We start from the raw sequence: 22,966 nt of genomic DNA, 5'->3' as shown, positions 1-22,966 counted from the left end.
TGTGAATGACTTGACATGTCACATTCTAACAAGCCGGCAAATGGGAATTCAAAATTTCAATACAATGACATAAGTGCTATGCTAATTACATACTGTCTATGGGAGTGCAGAGGTGGATTAATTCTGCTCGGGTAGTTCAGGAACAATTTGCAGAGGAGATGGCATTTGACCTGTGACTTGCTTAATAGGAGTTCACCAGGCTAAGAAGTTGGATTAGTGGGTAGAGATAGGGGGAGGTTCCCATCTTCCAGGAATTCTAGGCAGAAGGAACAGCGTTAGCAAAGGCATGATGGGGTGTGGGTTCTGGGCATATTTGGAAAGCTCCAAGTCTTTGAGTGTAGCTGGAACTTGTGTGGAAGAGATTGTCTGAAGCTAAGTTGAAGGGGTAAGGCCGAGGCCAATTTGTGAAAGTCTTTATGTGATACACTGTTACAGGCTGAACTGTGTCTCTGCAAAATTTATTTGTTGAAGTCCTAACCCCCCAGTACCTCAGAATGTGATGGCTGCATTTGTAGATAGGGTCTTGAAAGAGGTAATTAAAATTAGGCCATTCAGGTGGTCCCTAATCCAATATGACTGGTGTCCTAAGCAGTGGAGATTGGGACACAGACACCCACAGAGTAAAAACCACGTGAAGACAAAGGGAGAAGACAGCCATCCCCAAGCCAAGAAACGAACACTGCTGACACCTTGATCTCAGACTTTAGCCTGCAGAAATGTGAGACGATACATTTCTATTAAGTCACTCAGTCTGTGATACTTTCTTATGGCAACCCTAACAGACTATTACACATCCTGAAAAGAGGGATGGAGGGCATGTATTCTAGAAACATTTGGAGTCAGAATCCAGGAGGCTTGAGAAGTGAGGCAAGGTGGGGTGAGAAAGAGAGCAAAGCTAAGGATGGCTAAAGTTTTTAGCTTCAGATTTCCTGGGTAGATGGACGGTGGGGCGAGTCACTGTGAAATGCAGCAGAGGAGGAGGAGGTTGCATTGTCCTGTGGTCACTTCTCAAATGTATCTTACCCCTCAGCAAACCTGGAAATCCCAAGCATAGTGCCAAGATCGTATACTGTTTTAAAGCTCATGTAGGGCCTTGTCCAAGACACTACATAAACAGCACTGAATAAATGCTCATTTCAAAGAAAGCCTTTCCCAGGGGACTTGGAGTGTGGAAAAACCCACGGTTTAGCCAAGTATTTTATAGTTCTTATCACTAGATTTTCACTTGCTTTCATGTATTCCAAATAATTCTGAATTGCACAGTGCTGGGAGAAGTGCTGTGGTTGTTAAAAGCAGAAGCCCAAGAAGTGCTTGAGCCGCTGAAACTTGCTGAAGAGGCAGAGAAAGACATTTCTAATTGGCTGCATTTCATTTGCGAGGCTGGCAATTTGAGTAGAAGTCTTAAGAAAATTGCTAAACCCCAGGGAATTGTCCTAGAATAAAAGAAAATCATCCTCATGTCATTTATAATACAGAGGCAAATGCCATGCTTTGTTGTCATTTCAGAGTTTTCACAAGATGTGTAACATTACAAAGCCCACGATAGGACAAAAGGATCAACTCTTCAGCAATTTTATTAGTTTTGATTTTCCTTTTAGATTTTGCTATCATGTTCTCTATTTTCTCCCAGACCCCCTGTTTTCTTCTCCATTAGCAGTAACTAGAAAGACACTTGGCTGACAGATTCTGAAAGACTGCTTTCCTTTGCCCATTGTTTCTTCCTTCTCACTCCTTTCTCAGTTGACATTCAAATTTATTACATTCTCTGCAGCTCGTTTTTTGAACTAGCTTTATGTTTTTTGAAAACTTCTATCTCAAATAAAATATCCAGAGCCATACAAGATAGCACTAAAACATTTATTTATTGCCTCTCCCATTCCAAGCATTATAAATAATAAAGCATTTGTTATAGATTAAACTTCACATAATTTTCTTCCAAAGTCCTCTTCTAACATTCAGTAAAGGCCATGATCACTTCTGAGGAGAAACAAATAATGTACAACTAATAATGTACAAGGAGAGGCTATTTGGGGAAAGGTATCCATCTGTGCAGGATTACTTGGCAAGTGTTTTAGGCTCGCAAAAAATCTGAGAAATGTCGCACCTCTTCATTCTTTCTTTTCCACTTGGTGTGTAAGGCCTCCAAACCCAATACCCGTGGGGCCAAAATTTTTGGCATAGCAAACTGTGAATGAGAAGAGGATAAAGGGAGAGACAATGCATTGGTTAGTGACATTTTTTTCAGGGTCTTCTGTCTGGGCACAGTCCTCTAAGTATTAGAGACATCCTTTTGATAGATTTATGCATAAGTTGGCTGGGCGTGGTGGCTCACACCTGTAATCTCAGCTTTTTGGGAGGCCGAGGCAGGCAGATCACCTGAGATCAGGAATTTGAGACCAGCCTGACCAACATACAGAAATCCTGTCTCTACTAAAAATACAGAAAATTAGCTGGGCATGGTGGCGTGTACTTGTGATCCCAGCTACTGGGGAGGCTGAGGCAGGAGAATTGCTTGAGCCCGGGAGGCTGAAGTTGCAGTGAGCCAAGATCTCACCACTGCACTCCAGCCTGGATGACAGAGCAAGACTCTGTCTCAAAAATAAAAATAATAATAAAAAAAGATGTATGCATGAGTTAACTTTTTAAAATAAATTGAACAATACTTATCTTAGATCTGTTAATAAAAATTGTTTACACTTCTTGCCACTTTACTAAATGTGTTTGCAGATATTTTCTCATTTGAGTCAGCAACCTCTGGATTGCCTGCCCAGCCTCGTCCCCTGTTGCCTCCCACCTCTGCCTCCCTTCCTACATTCCAGGCACGCAGAACCACTTGCAGTTCCTGAATGAACCATGATGTCCCAGCTTAAGTGTCTTTGTAATCAATGATCCCTCTTCCTGGAATGCCCCCTCCGAAACCCACATTCACCCATCAAGCCTCAGAGGAAGAGGAAGCAAGTCTTGTGAGAAGCTTTCTCCATTACCCCAAGCTGGTTCCTTTCCTCTTTTTAGGTGACTGCATTGTGAATGTTTCTCTACTATAGCTTTTTTTTTTTTTTTTTCACTTTGAAATGCAATTATTCATTTACATGTTAATTTCACTACTGACTTCAGCAATATTTTAGGGTATTATGAGCAATGAAGGCTGAGGACCCCTATGTCTTCTACTGCCAGGAGACGGCAACCATCTGTCAGATAGTGGGCTAGTTCCCATCCTGTGTCATCACAGGAAAAGCTTTGGCAGCTGATATGGTTTGGCTGTGTCCCCACCCAAATCTTATGTTGAATTGTGGCTCCCATAATCTCCACATGTTGTGGGAGGGACCCAGTGGGAGATAATTGAATCATGGGGGCGTGTTGTTCTTGTGATAGTAAGTCTCAAGAGATCTGATGGTTTTATAAAGGGCAGTTCTCCTGCACTTACTCTCTTGCCTGCCGCTGTATAAGATGTGACTTTGCTCCTCCTTTGACTTCTGCCATGATTGTGAGGCCTCCCCAGCCATGTGGAACTGTGAGTCCATTAAACCTCTTTTTCTTTATAAATTGCCCAGTCTTGAGTATGTCTTTATTAGCAGCATGAGAACAGACTAATACAGCAATCTACAGTTTTGACTTATAAAGTCTTCCCTCTTAACTCCCTTTCCACTGCTCCTCTCACTTCATTCCAACATACTCCTTTGGAGATTCTGGAGACACCATCATTAAGTGATGAAACTCCACTGAGCAGCGGAATAGGCCTAGGCTCAGGGGTGGAGGACACCTTGCCTTGGCCCTAGTGCATCCCTTCCTTTGATAGTATCAAGAAGGAGCTAAGCCTCTCCTGTTTCTCCACAACACCAACAGATTATGGAGGCAGCGAGAGGCAGAGCCGCAAGGACCAGGAGGAAAACCAGATCTGTCCCTATGATCACTAAGTAATGTGCAACATCAACAACAGAACTGTTAGTGGGGTTAGGCAGGAGGGAGATAGGTATGTCGTGATAAACTCCAGGGAGGCCAAACTGAGTTCACCCTCCTTCAGTCACCCCCTCTGCCACTCGGGTGAACAGAAAGATGGTGTTTCAATTTTTGGAAGGGGGTGTGGTGTTAGTTGTCCTGGCCTGAGGCCTCTTCCAAGACCAGAAGCAGGGCACTGTTTCCTCCTCTTCCTCACTCCCCCAGGTGCCTAACTTCGCCAACCACTGAGCGTCTGAAGGCATCTGGTCTCTGCCAGGTTCTCCAATGGAGAGGACCAGAGCTGGGTCAGGTGGGAGATTCCCTCCCCTTAGATGGTTTTGCTCCCCATTCTGAGAACCCAACGCTGCCCAGGCTGAGCAGCCATACCTTCTGAAAGACACAGGAAGACCTCCAGGCGTGAAATAATTTCCCCTCCCAAAGGCCCTTTTAGGGAAAACATATTTCAAGAAAGTCTCCAGAATCACTCACCTTTGCAATAAAGTTCCCCATCTTTGTCAGTGACATTTGTGGACTCCAGACTCTTCCCACAGATGGCACAGCGGAAACAGGTCTTATGCCAAGGCTGAGGGGCACAGAAAAGTTGCATATTTAGTGAGGGAGGCAACACATTCTGTTTCCATTTCAAGTCCCTGACTAGCAGCATCCAGAGGAGTGACACATCTTAACCATTTGCTTACCTAATGGGCCCCCATAATTTCTCCAGGGGTTTGGAGAAAATGAGATGCTGTGGCCTTAGCCAGCACTTCTCAGAAGCCTGTAAATGGATTTGTCATGGTGATTTGCATATGTTTTCCTTCAGAACAGACTAAACAGAAAAGGGCTTCCTCAGGCCAAAAAGATCCAAGGAACGGAACTGGTCAGAGAAGGACTTGGGCGGGGGCACTCGGTGATGTTTATGTTGGATATAAAGTTAAAGAAGGAAAAAAATAAATCAGGCAATTGTCCAGGGAATTCAACCTTGTTTTAACCCTCTGGTTTAATTCCTCTGTGTAATTCTGATGGCAGAGTTGCATAATTTAGATGTTCTAGATCTCCATCCTCCTGCACATCTGCATGTCTACCAGGTACAGCCCAGGGCTTCTCCTATGTCTTCAAATGGCCAGTCTTAGGGTGGAGCCTCCCCTTGTGTTTGAAGTTAGATGCTCTCCACGGCCCTTCCTCCCACCATGTGGTATAAACAGAATTTTTCTCTTTCCTTGGGTCTGACTCCTTTGGTGAGTACCCAGGCTTTGGGCCTGAAACTGGAACTTGCAGAGCACGTATGCATGAGTGTCTCAGACATCTGATGACTTTCCTGAGAGCCAGGAGGTTTGTAAGTGAGGATGCTTCTCACTGCTGTGAGGTGTCTGCTATATCCATTGGTTGTGATGGCAGCAACAGGTTGAGTTAGGCAGTGGTGGGTGGGTCTGGGGATGACATCTTTTGCGGGGATTATTGACACTGGAGGGTAGGGGGGCTTTTGCTTTGTATCCCAGAACTTTCAGTTGGGTGCCTTCCATCTAGTAGAATAATGCTTGCTACATCAAACTGTACCAGTTCCAGCTTTCAAGGGGCAATGCTAGATGACAGACAGCCCCAGCCAGGGAAAGTGGCTGAGGATGAGTGGTTTGTAAAGTGGTTATGGGAGCTAGAGAGAATGACAGCTGCTTGCAGTTCCCAGGTTTTCTCTCATTCCTCCTGAATGGCCTGGTGGAGATAAGCAAATTCTGTCTGGCTCGTACAGAAGCTCTTACCTTGCCACCTCCCATAACCTTCTCAGCAGCATAGACTGACTTGCCACATCGAGGGCACTTCTCGGATTCTCCAAACTTCGCAGTGAACTTGGAAGGGTTGCTGGTGGTAGCTGAGCGTGCCGGCTTTGGGGACCTGTTGGAAATAGACAAATGTAATGTAGATTTCCCTTGGCAAACAGTACAAGAGCTGTGTGGCCTGGAGTAAGTGACCTCACTTCTCTGTGCCTTGGACTCCTCATCTGGAAAATGGGGATAATTGTGGTGTCTTCCTCACAGCGTTGTTGAGACGGTTAAATGAGGTGACATCCGTAAAGCACTTTGAACAGTGCTGGCCTGGCATGCAGTAAGGGCTAATAAATGTTAGCTAAGGCCGGGCACGGTGGCTCACACCTGTAATCCCAGCACTTTGGGAGGCCGAGGGGGACAGATCACGAGGTCAGGAGATTGAGACCATCCTGGCTAACATGTTGAAACCCCATCTCTACTAAAAACACGAAAAGTTAGCCGGGCGTGGTGGTGGGCACCTGTAGTCCCAGCTACTCAGGAGGCTGGGGCAGGAGAATGGCGTGAACCCGGGAGGTGGAGCTTGCAGTGAGCCAAGATCACGCCACTGCACTGCAGCCTCGGTGACAGAGCGAGACTCCGTCTCAAAAAAAAAAAAGTTAGCTAAAATGGGTTTAGAGCTTAGAGCTTTCCTTTTTGTTGTAAAGCACTTGGCAAATGTCCTAGTTATGTTAGCTTGTGTTATTGTTGTTGTTGTGTTGTTATTACTACTATGCTTATGTTTTTCTGGACCATTTGCAAGGCCACTTGCTTCCTTTCTAAAGAGAGTTGTGAAAATTACAGAGCAAGACAGGATCTTGACAGTGGGTGCTAATCAGTTCCTGATGAACCACAGTCCATGAGCTGATGCACTCCTTAACATAAGCGAGGCTGTCGTCCTGCCTCCAAGGGTCACCTGACCCAGGAGAACAATGTCCAAAATAGAGGCCTAATAATAGCCTCTCATGTGTTCGTATCTTTTGGTGTTTGCTTGTATATTATATCAATTGAGCTGTACCACAACCCTATAAAGTAGGCAGGGTTGGTTGGAGGAGAGTGAGGATCAGAGGGTGACTGCCCAAGGCCAGGCAGCTCATGACTGATGGAACTAGCAGGAAACCCTAGGTCTTCAGACCTTGTTACTCTTTGCGCAGCATCACTAGGAAGCCCTAATATTGAAAAGTGAACTTCAGTTAAGGCGAGGCAGAGAATGCAGTTGGTATCATATTTTCTTCCTTAACAAGAGTCTCCATTTGAGATTGAGTAATAAGAAAAATTAACAAAAGAAGCCTTCTCTCTAAGATGACTAATCACACATCTCTCCACTTTTCCAGGCCCTCCTGTGGCTTCCTGTCTTTTGAAGGGATCAGCTGATTCCTCAGACGGCCTAAGTGCTCTCTGGGGGAGGCCCTCCATGGGACACTTCCTTGGTTGGGCTGGGCCTTTCTGGTCAATTCCAGTGCAGAGCAGAGCCTGGAGGTCAGCTGGCCAGACGGTATTGTCAGCCCAGTGGCCATCAAAATTTCCTCAATTCTGGGCTGGAGGTCAGTGTGATTATCAAGAAAGTGGACCCAGGGGACCAGACTGGTGGATGGAGGTGACCAGAGTGATGCCCCAGCTTCCCTAGGATAATGTGGTGGGAACTCTAGCACTGTACTGGCAACAGGCAGCCAGGGAACCAATCATGATTGATTGTTTACTCTGAGGCACAGCCCATCCCTGCAGACACACTCCTCCTGCCATGTGGGCATTTGTCATCTTACAATCCAAGAGAAGAAATCTTTTCGTGACAGGCACACAAAGAATGGCCATTGCTTCCCTGCCATATTTCTGTGATTTACACAGAAACTCTCAAAGGGGAAGAAAGGAGACTCCATGCAGTTTTGCAAAGGTCAAACAATGGAACATCTGTACATCCTGGGTTTTCTCTTGACATGCAAACCAAGAGCCATGGTGTAAAAGTAATTGCCCTTTAGAAAGGCAGATAATTTAAAGAGAATCTTTGGAGAGATGACACATTGTTCGAACTTGGTCAGACTGAGTATTCCTATTGTTGGCAAGTCAACAATAGAGTCCATTCTCCCACTTCCAGAAAACGTTGCTATGGGAACGAAATGAACTGTCCTGATAATTGGAGACTTTAACAGGCAAGGGGGAGCAGGGCAGTAACTCACTGTTGGAACTGCAGGCCGAGATGCTCGCCCGTGTCCGTGCTGAGACAGCCAGCGCCTTGTCCATACCCGATCCCTTTGGGACCATATCTGCGCCCATAGCACACTTTACAGTAGATCTCCGACTCATGAGCCGCGACTGTCGTGCTGTCAAGAGCCTTCCTGCAGGCCACTGCCAGGAAAAGGAAGGGTCATGGGATTGGAGTTGAAATCCTTCTCCCCTTCCTTGCACTCCCAATGCCATGCTCAGGGCCACAGACCCAGCACGAGGGGCCCCTGAGCCAAGAATACAATGTTGATTCCGACTGGAGCATCTGTCCTGAGTTGTACACTCCAAGACAGTCCCAATCTCACAGATGACAAAATTGGGTTCAATGGTTCCCAGCTGGAAAAGGGTGGAAGCTAGCATTAGAATGAGATATATAGTCTCAGACCTGCTAAGGACTGCATCCCTGAACCTTCCTAAATGACATCAGGGAAGTGTGTGTGTGTGTGTGTGTGTGTGTGTGTGTGTGTGTGTGCGCGCGCGCGCGCGCACGCGTGTTGGCAGTGGGTGGGTTAAGGTAGGAGAGAAACTTATTTTTTTCTTAATCATAAAAGAGTCGGGATTGAGCATTTTCTATACTTACCATGGCCTTTGAAGGACACTGTGATATTCAAGCAGACAATTGCCATTGAGGCTAATTTTGGCCAAATTCTGGAAGCAGAGGAGGTGGGGAAGGGGATAGACTTGCCTTGTTAACTCCTTAGGCTTCTATTGGCTCAAGCTCCTGGTTACTGTATGTTACCTAATGTAAAGTATCCTCAAATATAAGGCAATCACGCCCTCATTTTTCCAAAGAAAGGATTTATAGAAAGATTTATTTTGCAAATTTAAAAAGAAACTTTTAAAAATATAAATAAAAATGTCAAATATCTACTTATAATTTTAATTTAGTAATATAAATCAACAATATATTGATTTGGAAAGGTTACTTTTTTCTAATCTCACATAAATTTGGGGAATAATTGTCTTCAGTTCTGTCTTTGCATTTTCAACATCAGCATCTCCCTCACCACCAGAATCATTTCTGGGGGCAGCTGGCCCAGCTTTTCTGAGCAGCTCACCTTCACTTCTGTCCGTACGTTTTAAGAGGCAGCCCTGTTTTATACCTGAGTAGGAGGTTGTCACCTAGAAATTGCATCTCAACAAGAAGGACCTATTAGCATAGCATTAGGGCAGATTTTTAAAGAGATATAGGATTTCCACCATGTAATGACTTGCTGTATTGCTTTGCAACAATGATTCTTAAAGGTTGTTTATAGTGATGCTCAGTGCTTATAATAGTGAGATAATATCCCAGGAATAATAATATGCAGCATTAAATGTATTTGCCTTTAAAAAAAAAAACCAGTTCCATCAAATGACCCCTATAAGCAATCCAGCATTGAATGAGGTTATTTCAGGCTAATATCCCTTCTTCAAATGATATTTTCTTTTAAAAAAAATAAAGTAATTGAATATGGGAGTGGAGGAAGAAGATAAGGTTGTAGATGAGGTAGGATTAGCCAGGGGCTGATGAGTGTGGGGCAAGGGAGTTTATTCTGGTACTTTATTAGACTATTCTGTCAACATTGTAAGTGTTAAAAAATCTGTACCAAAAAAAGTTTAAATCAGCAAATAAAATAATTGGAAGAATGTCTTACAGCAGGAGAGACTTTATAAGGCTTTAAACACAAGGCATATCTTTTTTATGAAGATGAATTTGGGGGAGAATGTCTTATATTGAGACATAGAAGGCATATACTTGTCTCTACCCTTCTTGTTACTGTCAGTTACCATCCTCCACAATAACTGCTTACATATTTGCTGATGGTCTAGACTCTGAGTTCCTTGAGGGCAAGCCTGTTTTGTCTTAATATTCCCAGAATTTAGCACAAGGTCTGGGCCAGAGTTAGTCCTCTGTAAACATTTATTGAGTACATGAATGAATGAATAAATGAATGCATGTGTCAGTGTAAATCAGTGAGTTGTTCACAATTATACAATAGTAAGTTACAGAGCCACAGCTTACCTCAGCTCTTTTGACTCCTAGTCCAGTGCTCATTCCCATCACTCCAAGACTGCCTATACCCTACCGTGCCCTGGCCAATTCTGTAGCCACTCCCTGGCTTCTGATGAGCTTTTGTGAACAGACAAAGGAGAACCGTGCTGTCCAATGCTGTGGCCACAGCCACATGCTGTGCTATAAGCACAAAATGCACATCAGATTTCGAACACTTAGTACAAATGCAAAAATCATGTAAAATATCCCACTGATCATTTGTGTATTGAAATATACATTGAAAGTGCAATGTTTTGGATATATTGAGTTAAATAAAATGTTTTAAGCTTAATTTCGTCTGTTTATTTGTACTATTTTTAAACTATGGTTACTAGAACATTGAAATTTACATATGTTGCTTGCACTATATTTATTTCTTTTGGACAGCAAACTCACTTTCTAGATTTCATAATTAGTCTAGAGATTTAATTGTGAAGATTTATCTAGAAGTCAGGGGAACACTGGCCTGGGCACAATGTAAGGTAGACCCTGAGTCTCTGAACACCATTTCCAGCAGCTGCAGAGTTGCCTGCAGACAGGCGATTATCTTGTGGTAATAAAATAGAAAAGTGTGCTTCTCTCTGGGGCTCTTCTATCCATCATTCCTGAACTGTATGCTGCTCCAATCCTCATCCCATCAACGAGCTCTCAGGAAATATGAAAGGGTTAAAAGGGATGTACCAAAACAATGCTCAAATCTCTTCTACTATGACTCCTTTGAATAAAGCATCTTCCTGCTACCTGGGAAAGACAAGACACCCCCTACTATGGAAAGCTTCCCTACAATTTCCTGTTCCCACTCAGTTACCAAAGTTGATCAAAGGAGAATACAGGCCTAGAAGGCTGGATTCCAGATCAAGACCCCCCGGTTTTCTCCTTGTAACAACCTGTGCAGTAGGTCTAATCATCTTTGCTTTACAAACGGAGAAATTGAGGCTCACCATGGTGAAATGACCTGCCCAAAATCTCAGTGAGTACGTGGCAGAGCCCAGACTCAAACCTGAGTCCCTTTTACTCTAATTCTAGAATTCTTTCTAATATTCCGAATCCTATTTTTTAAAGAATGCTAGCTCTCTTCGGACAAAAGCTCCAACAGATGGAGTCCAGCCCTTGGAGTTCTTTTCAATTGCATGGATGCCTTGCAGCTACCGGGCTGAAGCTTGGGGGTGCTGGTGTGGCAGTGGGGACTATTTGGGGAGGGGGCTTGGCAAATATCCAGCAGAGCTAGCCCTTAAGCCAGACCTCCTGGAGGGAAGCAGAGAAGGTAAGTGGCCATTTCAAAACCAAGGCCAATTTTGTCCCAAACAGGACTAGGTGCCAGGAAACAGTGTAGAATGCAGTCACGTCAAAGAGCACTGGACGTGGAGTCTAAAGGCAGAGGTGCATGTATAAGGCTCTACCGCAGATGCATATGACCTGGGCTTAGATGTGAGAAATGACTTGTGCAAAGTCACATGAGTCAGGCCAGACTCCCAGAGGACCACAAGGTCTCAAGGTTCTCCCCATTTTTGACATTTGTGAGTCAGTTGTCTAGCGGGTAATGGTCAGGATTCTTTTCATGTAGTTACTGGTGCCCAGGCCCTGAAATGCTTCCCTCTCTGACTCTTACATACAGAGTTGGCATGTGTTGCCCCCCTGCCTGACATAGGTTCTCTCTCAGGCAAGACCAGTCACAGCCGGCTTCAGTCACAGCTGACCGGAAGGGGCAACATAGACAGCCAAATCCATCCTGGCTCTAGATAAGTGCTGACTTCCTTTCTCTGCCAAGTCACATGTTGTCAATGTCGCCATGGGGTCAAAGTTTTCCCTACAGAGAGCAGTGACAGGCTAGTTTGTTCTGACTTTGGGCTACGGGAAAATGAATGGCCTCTGAGCTGGGCAAGTAGTCGAAGCAAGGGTGTTCAGGAGAGCACCATCTTTTCTTGGTGGGGCCCAAGAGTTAAATTTCTAACCAGTTCCAAGGTGATGCTGATGCTGCTGGTCCCGGGACCACACTGTGAGAACTACAGACATACAGTGTTTGTGATTCAGTGTGAACTTTGTGATGCTGTCCGGATGCTGAGGGGCCCCCAGGGTGTCCACCCAACTCACTGCAGTGGAAACACGTCTTGTGGAAACTCCTTCCATTGCACTGGATTTCTTCTGCATGGTAGACAGTCTTTTCACAGGCTCCACATTTTGCGCCTCCGCCCCAGTTTGGCATCTTGAAGACTATCTGGTCAAGGTCAAGTCTAAGGGGACATAAAGCAAATACCCTACATTGAAGTGGTCCCAGGAGTGAACCAATCTCTAATAGTGCAGTGGTCTGAAGACCAGGATCCAGCCCAATTTTTTTTTTAGTGTTTCATTTATTCATTCATTTAGCAAACAGCTACTGTGTACTAGTCATTCAATAAGCTCAGACACTTAAATGGCTTTGGGTAATCACTTTACTACTTGGGAACTCAGTTTCTTCTCCTGTTAAATTTCAATAACATCTATTCCTATGTATTTCACAGGGCTCTTGGAAGGAATGAATAGGCTGATTTCATGCACATAAAAGTATGTACAAATACTGGTTTTTTTTTCATCTCAAGTTTAAAAAATTATCCCATCAGAACTGGGAATCATCTATGAAGATGGTATTTTCTTGTCTAGCTAAGAGCTTTTCAAATCACCTTAGACCTTGCTAAATACAGATTCTGGTTTGGTAGATCTGGGGAGAGGCAGGAAATTCTGCATTTCTAACAGACTCCAGGCAATATTCATGCTGCTGGCAGTGGACTACATTTTGGGTGTCAAATTCTTAGCTTATCTTGCTGAGAGAAAAGTATATTAATAATATATAAAACCTCCTATTCAGAGTTATTCCTCATATCCATACATTCCTTTTAAAGAATATAATCACCTAGGCTCGCAGTGCCTCACGCCTATAATCCCAGCACTTTGGGAGACCAAGGCAGGCAGATCACGTAAGGTCAGGCGTTCGAGACCAGCCTCAATGGAGAAACCCCGTCTCTACTAAAAATACAAAATTAGCCAGGCGTGGTGGTGCATGCCTGTAATCCCAGCTACTCGGAGGCTGAGGCAGGAGAATTGCTTGAATCTGGGAGGCAGAGGTTGCAGTCAGCCAAGATGGCGCATTGCACTCCAGCCTGGGCAACAAGAGTGAAACTCTGTCTCAAAAAAAAAAAAAAAAAAAAAAAAGAATATAATTGCCCAGGGTATAAGATATATTGGCACTACACTAGGTCAGTAGTTGGAAACCTGCTTTCTGCTTTCAGGGGTACCCTCCACCTGCTGAGCATATCAGGATGAACTATATAGCTTAACTTTATACCTGTTTTCTCACCTATACAGTTATTCCTTTCCTTGCTGCTTCAGTGTCCTTTAGAAAATCAAATGACATGATGTGCAGGAAGGTCCCACAGAGTTCACAGTGCTCAACAGGAGCAAGACCATGGTGCTGACCTGTCCTCTTGCATTCTTGGAGACATTCAGCTATAAGGAGCTGCTGATAGCCACAGCCGCAGGACTGTCATTGTCTCCTCACCGCAGAATTACATTGAAGAGATATTAACCAAAGAAAACTATTTAAAAAAATAATTGTCCTCTGTATTTTTAGTAGAGATGGGGTTTCACCATGTTGGCCAGGCTGGTCTCAAACTCGTGACCTCAAGTAATCCACCCGCCTCGGCCTTCCAAAGGGCTGGAATTATAGGCGTGAGCCACCGTGCCCAGCCTAAACAAAAATTTTTAGCCAGGTGTGCTGGTGTGCACCTGTAATCCCAGCTGCTCGAGAGGCTGAGGCAAGAGAATCGCTTGAACCCAGGAGGTGGAGGTTGCAGGGAGCCGAGATTGTGCCACTGCACTCCAGCCTGGGCAACAGAGCGAGACTCCATCTCAAAAAATAAATAAATAAAATAGTAATAATAATTGTCCTCATCTGCATATGTTATTAGTATGAATCCAAGTTTTCAGTTTCCTCAAAGCAGAACTAAAATAAGTCATTGATGTTAAATTAAATTTCTGAAATTCAGCTGCCCAGGGGAGCTGAATTTTCACTGGAATCCTCTGGTTTCTAAGAAGCCTGGTGTGTCAAGTCACGGAGCACTATCCAGCTATTCTGAGTGGCTACTTCTGACCTTCACTTTCCCTTCTGGGAAGCCAGTCACCTTCTTATAATAGTTGGCGATTAACACTAAGCCCTCCTGGGTCAACTGGTCCGGATTGTATCTCACAGTCTCATAACAAAGGCAGTTTTTTGCTAAGAAACAGAAAGTAAATAGCAAACAGACCGCTGAACCTGATACTAGGTCTAGAAGGAATGCTTCTGTCTAAATATTCCCCCAAAGAGCTTTTCCTGCTTAGAAAAACTGTGAGGTTAGCCAGGAACATCCTATCCTTCCTCTCACAGAAGTAGGATCTTCTGCTAATTCAGTAAAATTTTAGAAAAGAACTTTAAAAAAGGAAACATTGTGCTGGGCATGGTGGCTCATGCTTATAATCCCAGGACTTTGGGAGGCCAAGGCAGGAGGATCACTAGCCCAGGAGTTTGAGACCAGCCTGAGCAACATAGTGAGGCCCCTGTCTCTACTCCCCAAAAAATTTACCCTGGTGTGGTGGCATGCTCCTATAATCAATCCTAGCTACTCAGGAGGTTGAGGCAGGAGAATTGCTTGAGCGCAGGAGTTCCAGCCTTCAGCGAGCTATGATCACACCACTCTACTTCAGCCTAAGTGACAGAGTGAGGCCCTGCCTCTAAAATAAATAAATAAGAATTTCTTTAAAAATGGAAGCATGTAGTTTTTCTGTTTCTATAGTTCAGGTTGTTTAGGAAACTAGAAAGAGTAATGGATTTTGAGTTGAAAGGTTTAGAATTAAAACTCACGTTCATTCGTTCATTCATTCATTCATTCACCCTGCATTTACTACCTGCCTATCATGTGTCAAGCACTGCACTAGGTACTCAGTGACAAAAGGGGGAAAACTTATAAAAATGAGTACTTTGTGACCCCTGGCATTGAGAAGCCCATGTTGTGTGTGAAAAATAGACAAGATTCAGAATGCTGTGTACCAGAGAAGAGTCTTGTGAGACATGCTACAGAAACTCAAATGACGGAGTGGCTCCCCACATTTAGACTGGGGATGAAGGCAGTGAACTGTTGGAGCGTCACAGAAGAGATCACATTCAAATGGGGTTTTGAAGGGTGAATAGGAGTTCACCAGATACAGAAAAGTGGGAAGGAATAATGCTAATGAAATCATGCAGAAAAAAGAGCAAGCAGAAAAGCATAGAGGTCTAAATAGCCTCTAAAAGAGCCCAGATTTGTTTATTTCGGACTCCATTTAAACTATAGACTTTCAGGGCTGGAATAGATTTTTAAGATTGCCAGACCCTCTCATTTATAACCAAAGTGTATTTCAAAAGTAAGCATTTAGGGATATTTTTCTTAGCCAACTTCTTTTTATACAATCCATTCATCTCTAATTAAAGGTGATACATTTTCTAGAAAAGAATAGACTCACATAATTTTGCTCATGTTCATTTTGATCCTGAGTTTCAGCATGATATAAAATAGAAGAGAAATGTAATAAATTTCCTCCAGGAATATGGCAGTGACACTTGTAAAATTAATGATATAGAAATTTTCAATGAAAACAACCTGAGGTCAAATTTCTCATTTCAGATTTGCAGTGGAGATTTCATTGGCATGTCTTGCAAGTTAATAGGAGACAGAGATACCTCTTGGGGGATAAAAATACATATATATCTGGGCGTGCGCGCGTGGGTGTGTGTGTATTCATTGCCTTGGCATACTTTTCAAAATGAGAATAAGATGACAGATAATACCTCCTTCACAAACTAATGTATCCTAGCACTGGTTGTGTTTAAGTGATCATAAATATCTGACATACATGTATCATCAGGACTTGAAATTTAAAATAGAAATCTGTAAGTATTCTATTAATGATGCTCAGTTCCATTTCTGAAGACGGGAATGTAACCATGGAGGCTAAACAGAAGATGTCTCACAGGTCAAAAAGCAGAGGATATTTTAAAGCATCCTGAATCCAGGCCAGGCGCGGTGGCTCGTGTCTGTAATCCCAGGACTTTGGGAGGCTGAAGCGGGTGGATCACAAGGTCAAGAGATCTAGAACATCCTGGCCAACATGGTGAAACCCCATCTCTACTAAAAATACAAAAATCAGCTGGGCGTGGAGGCACGCACCTGTAGTCCCAGCTACTCGGGAGGCTGAGGCAGGAGAATCACTTGAACCCGGGAGGTGGAAGTTGCAGTGAGCTGAGATTGTGCCACTGCACTCCAGCCTGGTGACAGAGTGAGACTCCGTCTAAAAAAAAAAAAAAAAAAAAAAAGCATTCCAGAGACATGGATTCTAATCTCGACCTTGAACTCAGGTAAAAAATGTTGATAATAGTATCTCCTGGACAGGACCATTGTGAAGGTCATGGGCATATGATGGAATTTAAAGCAGTATTGAGAAGTTATTTTTGCCCACTTCGCTTTAGGTTACTCAAATGGCACCGATGTGCTAATTAAGGCGCTGCGATCTGAAATCCCAGTTAGGTCCTGGCTTATGAACATAACCTTTTCAGCTTCCCACATTGCTTTGGAATTCTTGTGTCCCAACACTGCCCTAGACAGTCCCAGAATGTGAGTTTACCCTGGCCAGGTACCAAGGGATGGGCCATTTGTTTACCAGTGTTGCCTGGTACTGGCAAGGGTCATTGAAGGTGGGATACCAATTATAGGCTTGCCCGTCACTCAGCCCTGTTTGTCACCTGGGTCACAATCTCCATCACGCCACCTGGCATGACTCTCCGGGCCAGTCCCTGAGATGACTATGTTGTCACTGACAAATTGTGGGTCAAGATTGAAATGGGGGACAGTCTGGAATTTGCAAGGATGAGAGAGAATGGACAGCCCTGTGACATCAACTTGGAAGAGGCTGGACTCCAGATTTGGATACTCAGATCCCAGTGAGAGATTACCTTGTGCCCACTTTTAAACTAAGGTTTAACCAATACCATACGAGAGATTTTACTAGGAATATGCTTCAGTGGGGCAGTGGGAGAAGCACTGGATCAGGTGCCAGAGGCTGGAGTTCTAGTTCCATTTTGCCTCTTCGAAGCTGTGTGATCTGGGAAAAACCATTCAATCTCTCTGAACTTCAGTGTCCTCACTAGAATGGGGACAATAGTCCTTTTTATTTCACTATTGCTGGGAGGACCGTATTAGTTCAAGTACTGTCAAATCATTCTGTAAATTGTAGAGTAATATAAAATGTAAGAGTCAATTAGGTTCTGCCACAACCTTAAGTTGTCATTCATCAATCTGAAATTTCAAAAGAATAACTGAGCTGTGTATCTTGGGCACATTATTCCTAATCCAACTATTTCTCCCTTCCTCCCCACCTTCTTCCCTCCCTCCGTCCCCCCCTCTCTTCTTTTCTTCCTTCCTTCCTTCATTCCTTCCTTCCTTCCTTTTTCCCTTCCCTCCCTCCCTTCCTGTCTCCCTCTCTTTCTCTCTCTCTTTTCCTCTTTCTTTCTCCCTTCCTTCCTTCCTTCCTTCCTTCCTTCCTTCCTTCCTTCCTTCCTTCCTTCCTTCCTTCCTTTATTTCTTCCTCTCTCTCTCTCTCTCTCTCTCTCTCTTTCTTCTTTCACTACCAATTGCAAAACTGAACAATGATGAGTTAGGGCAAAAGTGGTGGGTACATAAAATGAGCACCCAGGAGGGAACTTTAGGCCATGACTTTGGGCAGAGACCTCAAGCCACAGTGCCACAATGCCACCATTTTCAGCTCAGTGCTGGCTCAGTTGGTCATCCTACTAGATGCTTGATTTCATGCAGTGAGTTAAATTGTCTACACTTGCTGAAGCAAAGATTTTGGATCATAGGAACACATATATGGAATCTAAGTAATATTAATAGTAATTTTTAACTGTGTTATTGAATCTAACATGCCTGGAGCACTGCCCTTGGGTATCGTTTAATCTTCACAACAACCTTCAAGGTAGGTACTATTATAACATTTACTTTACAGATGAGGAAATGGAGGCTTTGGGAAATTACATTAGTTCAAGTTCTTGGGACTGATATGTGTCACATGAGTAGATTGGAACTTACGTTTCTCTGACTCCAAAACCGTGTTCTTATATTAATATTAGTTACCATTTATCATTTACTATTTGTCAGTTGCTTTACATATATTATATTTTAATACTTACAACAGCTGCCCAGAGCAAATTTTATTTCCATTTTTGTGGATAAGAGAACTGAACAGAGAGCTTAAGTAGCTTTTCTAAGATCACACAGCTAGTAACTAGAAGAGCTGCCATTCAACTCCCAGTTAAGCTGGTTCTGTATCTCATGCTCCTGTTTATAACACTGGAGAGAGGACAAGGGTCAGCACTCCACTACCCAGACTTCCCAGCTGATGGGAATTGAGATGTGATGGATCCATTGTCTCTCCATGGGACACGGAGGATACTCAAGGGTGGGACTAACAGGGAAACTGAATTCATTCACTGGAATCAATGACTTTCTGAGTTACGGCTGTTCAACATGGAAAGGGCTTCCTTGGAACTGGAGAGTTCTCCCATGCTATCGATTTTCAGCGCAGGTGGGGACGGACATCCAAGTGGCTGCTATACAGTAAAGCCCCTTCAAGGGTCCTTCAAGCCCTGAGACAGATTTAAGGATCTGAAAAGTGACTGAAACCTCACCTTGCAGAAAAGCTGCCCAATGGGGTACCCTCTCAAACCCTCTCCTTTATTCACTCTTAATTTGGGTAAGAAAGATGACATAGCCATAGTGAAATAGCATGGGCCTTGGAAGAACCAAGCTTAAATTCAGAAACACTAACTGTTGAACGTTGGGCAAGTTGGTCAAATTCTCTGACCCAGTGTCCTCAACGCATGTCCTCATGTAAAGACAATATGAGAAAGCTTGTCTGGGAAGGTTGTTTTCAGGTTAAAGAAGATAATAATGGCTGAGACACTATATATAATTACTTAATACCTAGCAGGAATTGAATAATTGTAGTTACTTGCATCATGACTGTTATTGTTTTTATTACTCTATCTCCAGTTTTCAAGTCCGTTCTGTTAGAATAAACAACTCACTCCCTGCTTGTTCTCCATGGCTCTTCTGGTTCAGACTGTGAATCAGGTTTGTTTTTCAGCCTTCGGAGTGTGCCATGACCCGGGACAGGTGTGCCCAGTTCAGGGTGAGAGTCGGCCGGCCCCCTTGCATTGTTGGATTGGGTTGGAGGCAGCATGCCCAGCCAGGAGCCCTGTGGCCCAGGGAAGCTCATGCCCTTCAGTTCTCGGTGTAGGACATTCAAGGTCAGTGGCTGCTTCCTCCTGAGCTTCTGAACCCAGATATATGACGTCCTCCAGCCAGAGGCCCTTTTACAGAGCCCAGGAAGCACAGGTTGCTCATTGCCAGCATGGAAATAAATCCGACTGTTGGCTCTCACCCCCTTTTAAACTCAGACATGGTAGACACACATTAAATGAAGGCTGTAGAACATGGGCATCTTACACCTTTTCTGAAATTACATCTGAAGTGTGGCCAACTTTTACTCCCCAAAACTCACTCTTTGTCCTATTTTGACCTCCACAATTTATTTTTAAAGATCACATCATATCCCAGTTTACCTCCTGGCTCTGCCGCTTTCTCGGCCGTGTGATGCTGGGCAATTCCTACGCTTTCTTGAACTTTAGTTTCTTCCTCTGAAAAATGAGTTTTGCAGAACTTTTTGTGACCCCTAAGTAAGGCAGTACTTGTTCCACACCTGCCCAGGGCCAGAAACAACCATCAGCTCATGATCAACCCTTTCCCACCGTAAAGCTCAGAAAAGGCTCCATCCTCCATGCCCTTCAAGATCATTACTGTCTCCCTTCCTGCCATTCTTCACTGGGATGAATAACTGCAGTTTTTCACATTTGCAGGCATCACATTTCTCTTTGACTATGAAGCCCAGCCCTCTATACAGTATTTATTCACAGATATCTGAACAGCACACTTGTAACTGGAAATCTGCCTGCCTCGGGACTTGTATTTGCTGTGTATTATATTCCTAGCTCTGGGTCTTTCCTCTTGTAAAACAAATTAATTATCTTCTAACTCCTGGTCAGCTTCTTACCCACTCTGACCTCTGGACTTTTATCAGCACGCTTGTACTTAGCAGGAAACCCTCCCAAAACCCATTGGGTTTGGCTGTATGCCTTTTCTCAACGGCCTCACATAATTGTACGGTTATATTAAACTTCACAAAAGTACTCTCCTGTACTTTATCTCATTCAATTCTTACACATTCCTTTGATAGAGATAGCCTATCCTTAATTTTATTGTTCAGAAAATGGAAACTCAGAGAAGTTAAGTGATATTCAGAGCTATAATTTGAACTGGCTCTATAACCAATTATCTTTATTTTCTTCTTGAAGTTCCCAGGATTTCTGAGTTTGTATTCTATCAAGATTCTGTCTCCACTTCCTCCAAGGGGATTTTGGCTATTTGACGGCTGAATGCTGCTGCGGCTCCCTCTTCCTTCCCTCCTCTCTTTCTCCCTTCCGCCCTCCCTCCTTTTCTCTTTCCTTCCCTCCTTCTCTCCTTCCCTCCCTCTCTTCCTTGCCCACTGCCCTGTGTCTCTTCTGTCTGATGGATGACATATGTGTCTGGGCTGCAGAGCACCTGTCTGCCTGAACCCCAGGGACTCAGCTACCTCCTGCCCAATAGCCTGGGCTCATTGCCACCGACCACAAACGACCAAGTTGTTCAGAAAGGGACCAAAGCCAAGTTAGAAGACGCCCTCACATTTTCTGGGTTGGAAAGCAGTTCTACATGCATTGTGATGAATTGGATGTACCCAGCATTGAGATTCAATCCCAGATATAAACTGAGGACACAGGCCATCCCCAATTCCCCACTCTTCTTGCTGTTTATGTTCACCCTTCCCTGCATAGAGCTGCCTCTACCTCCCTCCAGCCCTGACATAGGAGATGATCCATACATGCTTATTAAATTACATTGAATTGTATAGCAGAGACAAGGTTCCTCAGACCAGTAACTCAAGTCCTCCTTCTTGGAGGAGTCAGCACCTTGGTTAAGGAACAGGGCAGAAGTTAGAGGCAGCAGCTTGGATCTTTCAGCAGCATTTCCACTCAGACCATTGCTTAATACCACTTCTTATTCTCAGTCACACCTATGTCTGTCATTCACTGGGATATTTTAAAAAGTCCTTGACTAAAACCTAGAGGAAACAATGGGAATCCTGACCACTGGCTGAACTATCCCTCCCATTTAATAGAGCTTTTAATATATTTCAACATAGCAATGTCTTTTTGGGGTCCAGTTTTGATTAATTTCAAATGATTAAAAGCAAATTTGTTGCTGAACATCTTTGGGATACAAAAATCGATTTAAAATCAACAAGCCCAAAATCTCAGTCATTCACCATGACCTTTTGAATAACACAATTCCAGCTAATTTGAGCATGGGAAAGCTGTCTGATATATTGCATCTAGTACAATCGCTTATCGCTTTGTATCTGTGCAGTACTTTACAGTTAGGAAAAACGTCGCCAATTTATATTGATCCTTGCAGAAGGGGAGACCAAGCCCCAGAGGGCAGGAACCTTCTCAAAGTCTGTCATCCACGAATTATGTGGTGGTTGTAGGACTAGAAGGTCAGCAGACTTTGCATTATTTCCTCCCGCTTTCCAGTTGTTTCAACAACGACGACAGGAAACGTAATTCCACCACATAAGTAATTTTATAATGAGAATAACCCCTTACTCATTTATCTGCCTGTGAGGTCCCTTAAGCCCCCCAAATATTAACCATCCTTGCAGGAATTTTTTACTACCTGCTAGGTCCACACCAGAGTCAAGCACAACTTGAATCTCCTTGCACAGAACCAGACAGGGTGCTGGCGCTTGAGGTGTGAGATGTGCCCTTACTCTATAGGACCCTTTGCAGTCCAAACCAGCCACAGAACCAACCCACCTCCAGCCCGAATGTCTATCTCGCTCCACTCACCTGCCTGTGTAGTTTCCGTTCAGCTCAACTGAGTCTGAGGGGCTCTTGTCCTCTTTAAATATATGAAGGCTGTCACCAGCCTTGGCCTGCTGGAGGAAGGGCAGGAGGGAGGCCGAGGGAGAGGGTGAATGAGACGTGAGTAACACAACTGCTATCAGAGGCTGAAAATAGCCTGTGACCAAAGCCCTGAGTTTTGTCTCCCCCAACCCCCCAGCCAGCTGTGAGCCTCTTGGAGAACCATATCACTTGGGTTCTATTTTCACTGCCAATTGCTTATGGCACCAAGGGATCAATTTATGAAGTGTGTCATTTCTGATCAAGTGGTTGGAACAGGAACAAGAGCTAGGGGTTTAACACTGAAAATCATTTCTCCAGGCCCCCACCCCACTGACCTTCCTGGAAATCAATGCAAGGTACCTCCAAATGAGTCATGTGCCATATCTGGGAGCCTCTGGAACTCAGAGCCCCAGGTCACCACACTCGTGAAGAGAACTCAGAGCTAAAAATAAGGGTGATGGGTGTCTGAAACGATACTTAGATAATCTCTTCAAAGAAGCTTGGGGAAAAAAAGGTTGGCACATCACTTGGAACCTGTTGCTCCATCTATCCTAGGAAACGAAATTTTCTCTAAAAAGTTTTGAGTTACTTTGTTATTGTCTTTTTCTGTTTAAGAATGTGACACAGCAGTGCATATTTATCATCATCACATTATATTTATAACGTCTCGACATGTCTCTGTAGACCCATATTTTCTTTGGAGGTCTAATTTCTCTTTGCCTGGAATTCACACAGTTTAGATTTGATCAAGCACCAGGGACTGATATAAATTATAGCATTGAAAAGCTGACAAGAGGTTCAGAGATGTGAAGACCAATTCTTCGTGTTATAGATGAGGAAACTGAGGCACCGAGCACCTTTCACTCGTGTTGACCC

The 22,966-nt window shown here is 43.9% G+C and overlaps 1 protein-coding gene across 4 annotated transcripts; it reads right to left on the bottom strand.

The window, feature by feature from the left end:
- Nucleotides 1–1,843: 1,843 nt before the first annotated feature.
- CSRP3 (cysteine and glycine rich protein 3) lies at nt 1,844–22,063 on the bottom strand. Of its 4 annotated transcripts, XM_065528396.1 has the most exons (7): nt 22,034–22,063; nt 16,200–16,320; nt 12,079–12,218; nt 7,907–8,075; nt 5,691–5,823; nt 4,426–4,519; nt 1,844–2,185 (listed from the first exon to the last, which is right to left on the bottom strand). In XM_065528396.1, exons 3-7 carry the CDS (start codon nt 12,188–12,190, stop codon nt 2,109–2,111), a joined length of 585 nt encoding a protein of 194 aa, XP_065384468.1. In that variant the 5' UTR covers nt 12,191–12,218; nt 16,200–16,320; nt 22,034–22,063; the 3' UTR covers nt 1,844–2,108. The 4 variants fall into 4 exon arrangements, with proteins under 4 accessions (XP_065384468.1, XP_005578472.1, XP_045227541.1 ...); XM_005578415.2 differs by lacking the exon at nt 16,200–16,320; XM_045371606.3 differs by lacking the exons at nt 16,200–16,320; nt 22,034–22,063 and adding an exon at nt 19,652–19,796.
- Nucleotides 22,064–22,966: the final 903 nt, after the last annotated feature.

The sequence above is a fragment of the Macaca fascicularis genome, chromosome 14, assembly GCF_037993035.2.
Source record: "Macaca fascicularis isolate 582-1 chromosome 14, T2T-MFA8v1.1".
NCBI classification, from domain to species: domain Eukaryota; kingdom Metazoa; phylum Chordata; class Mammalia; order Primates; family Cercopithecidae; genus Macaca; species Macaca fascicularis.
Note: the sequence above shows the minus strand (reverse complement) of the source record. Positions and strands in the feature narration are given on the sequence as shown.

Coding starts and splice junctions, on each gene's coding strand:
- CSRP3 (XM_065528396.1), bottom strand. CDS start 12,190: ATGCCAAACTGGGGCGGAGGCGCAAAATGTGGAGCCTGTGAAAAGACT. Junction 8,076..12,078: donor CAAGACGTGTTTCCACTGCA/GTGAGTTGGGTG, acceptor TTTTCCTGGCAG/TGGCCTGCAGGAAGGCTCTT. Junction 5,824..7,906: donor CTCGGCCTGCAGTTCCAACA/GTGAGTTACTGC, acceptor TATTTCCAACAG/GTCCCCAAAGCCGGCACGCT.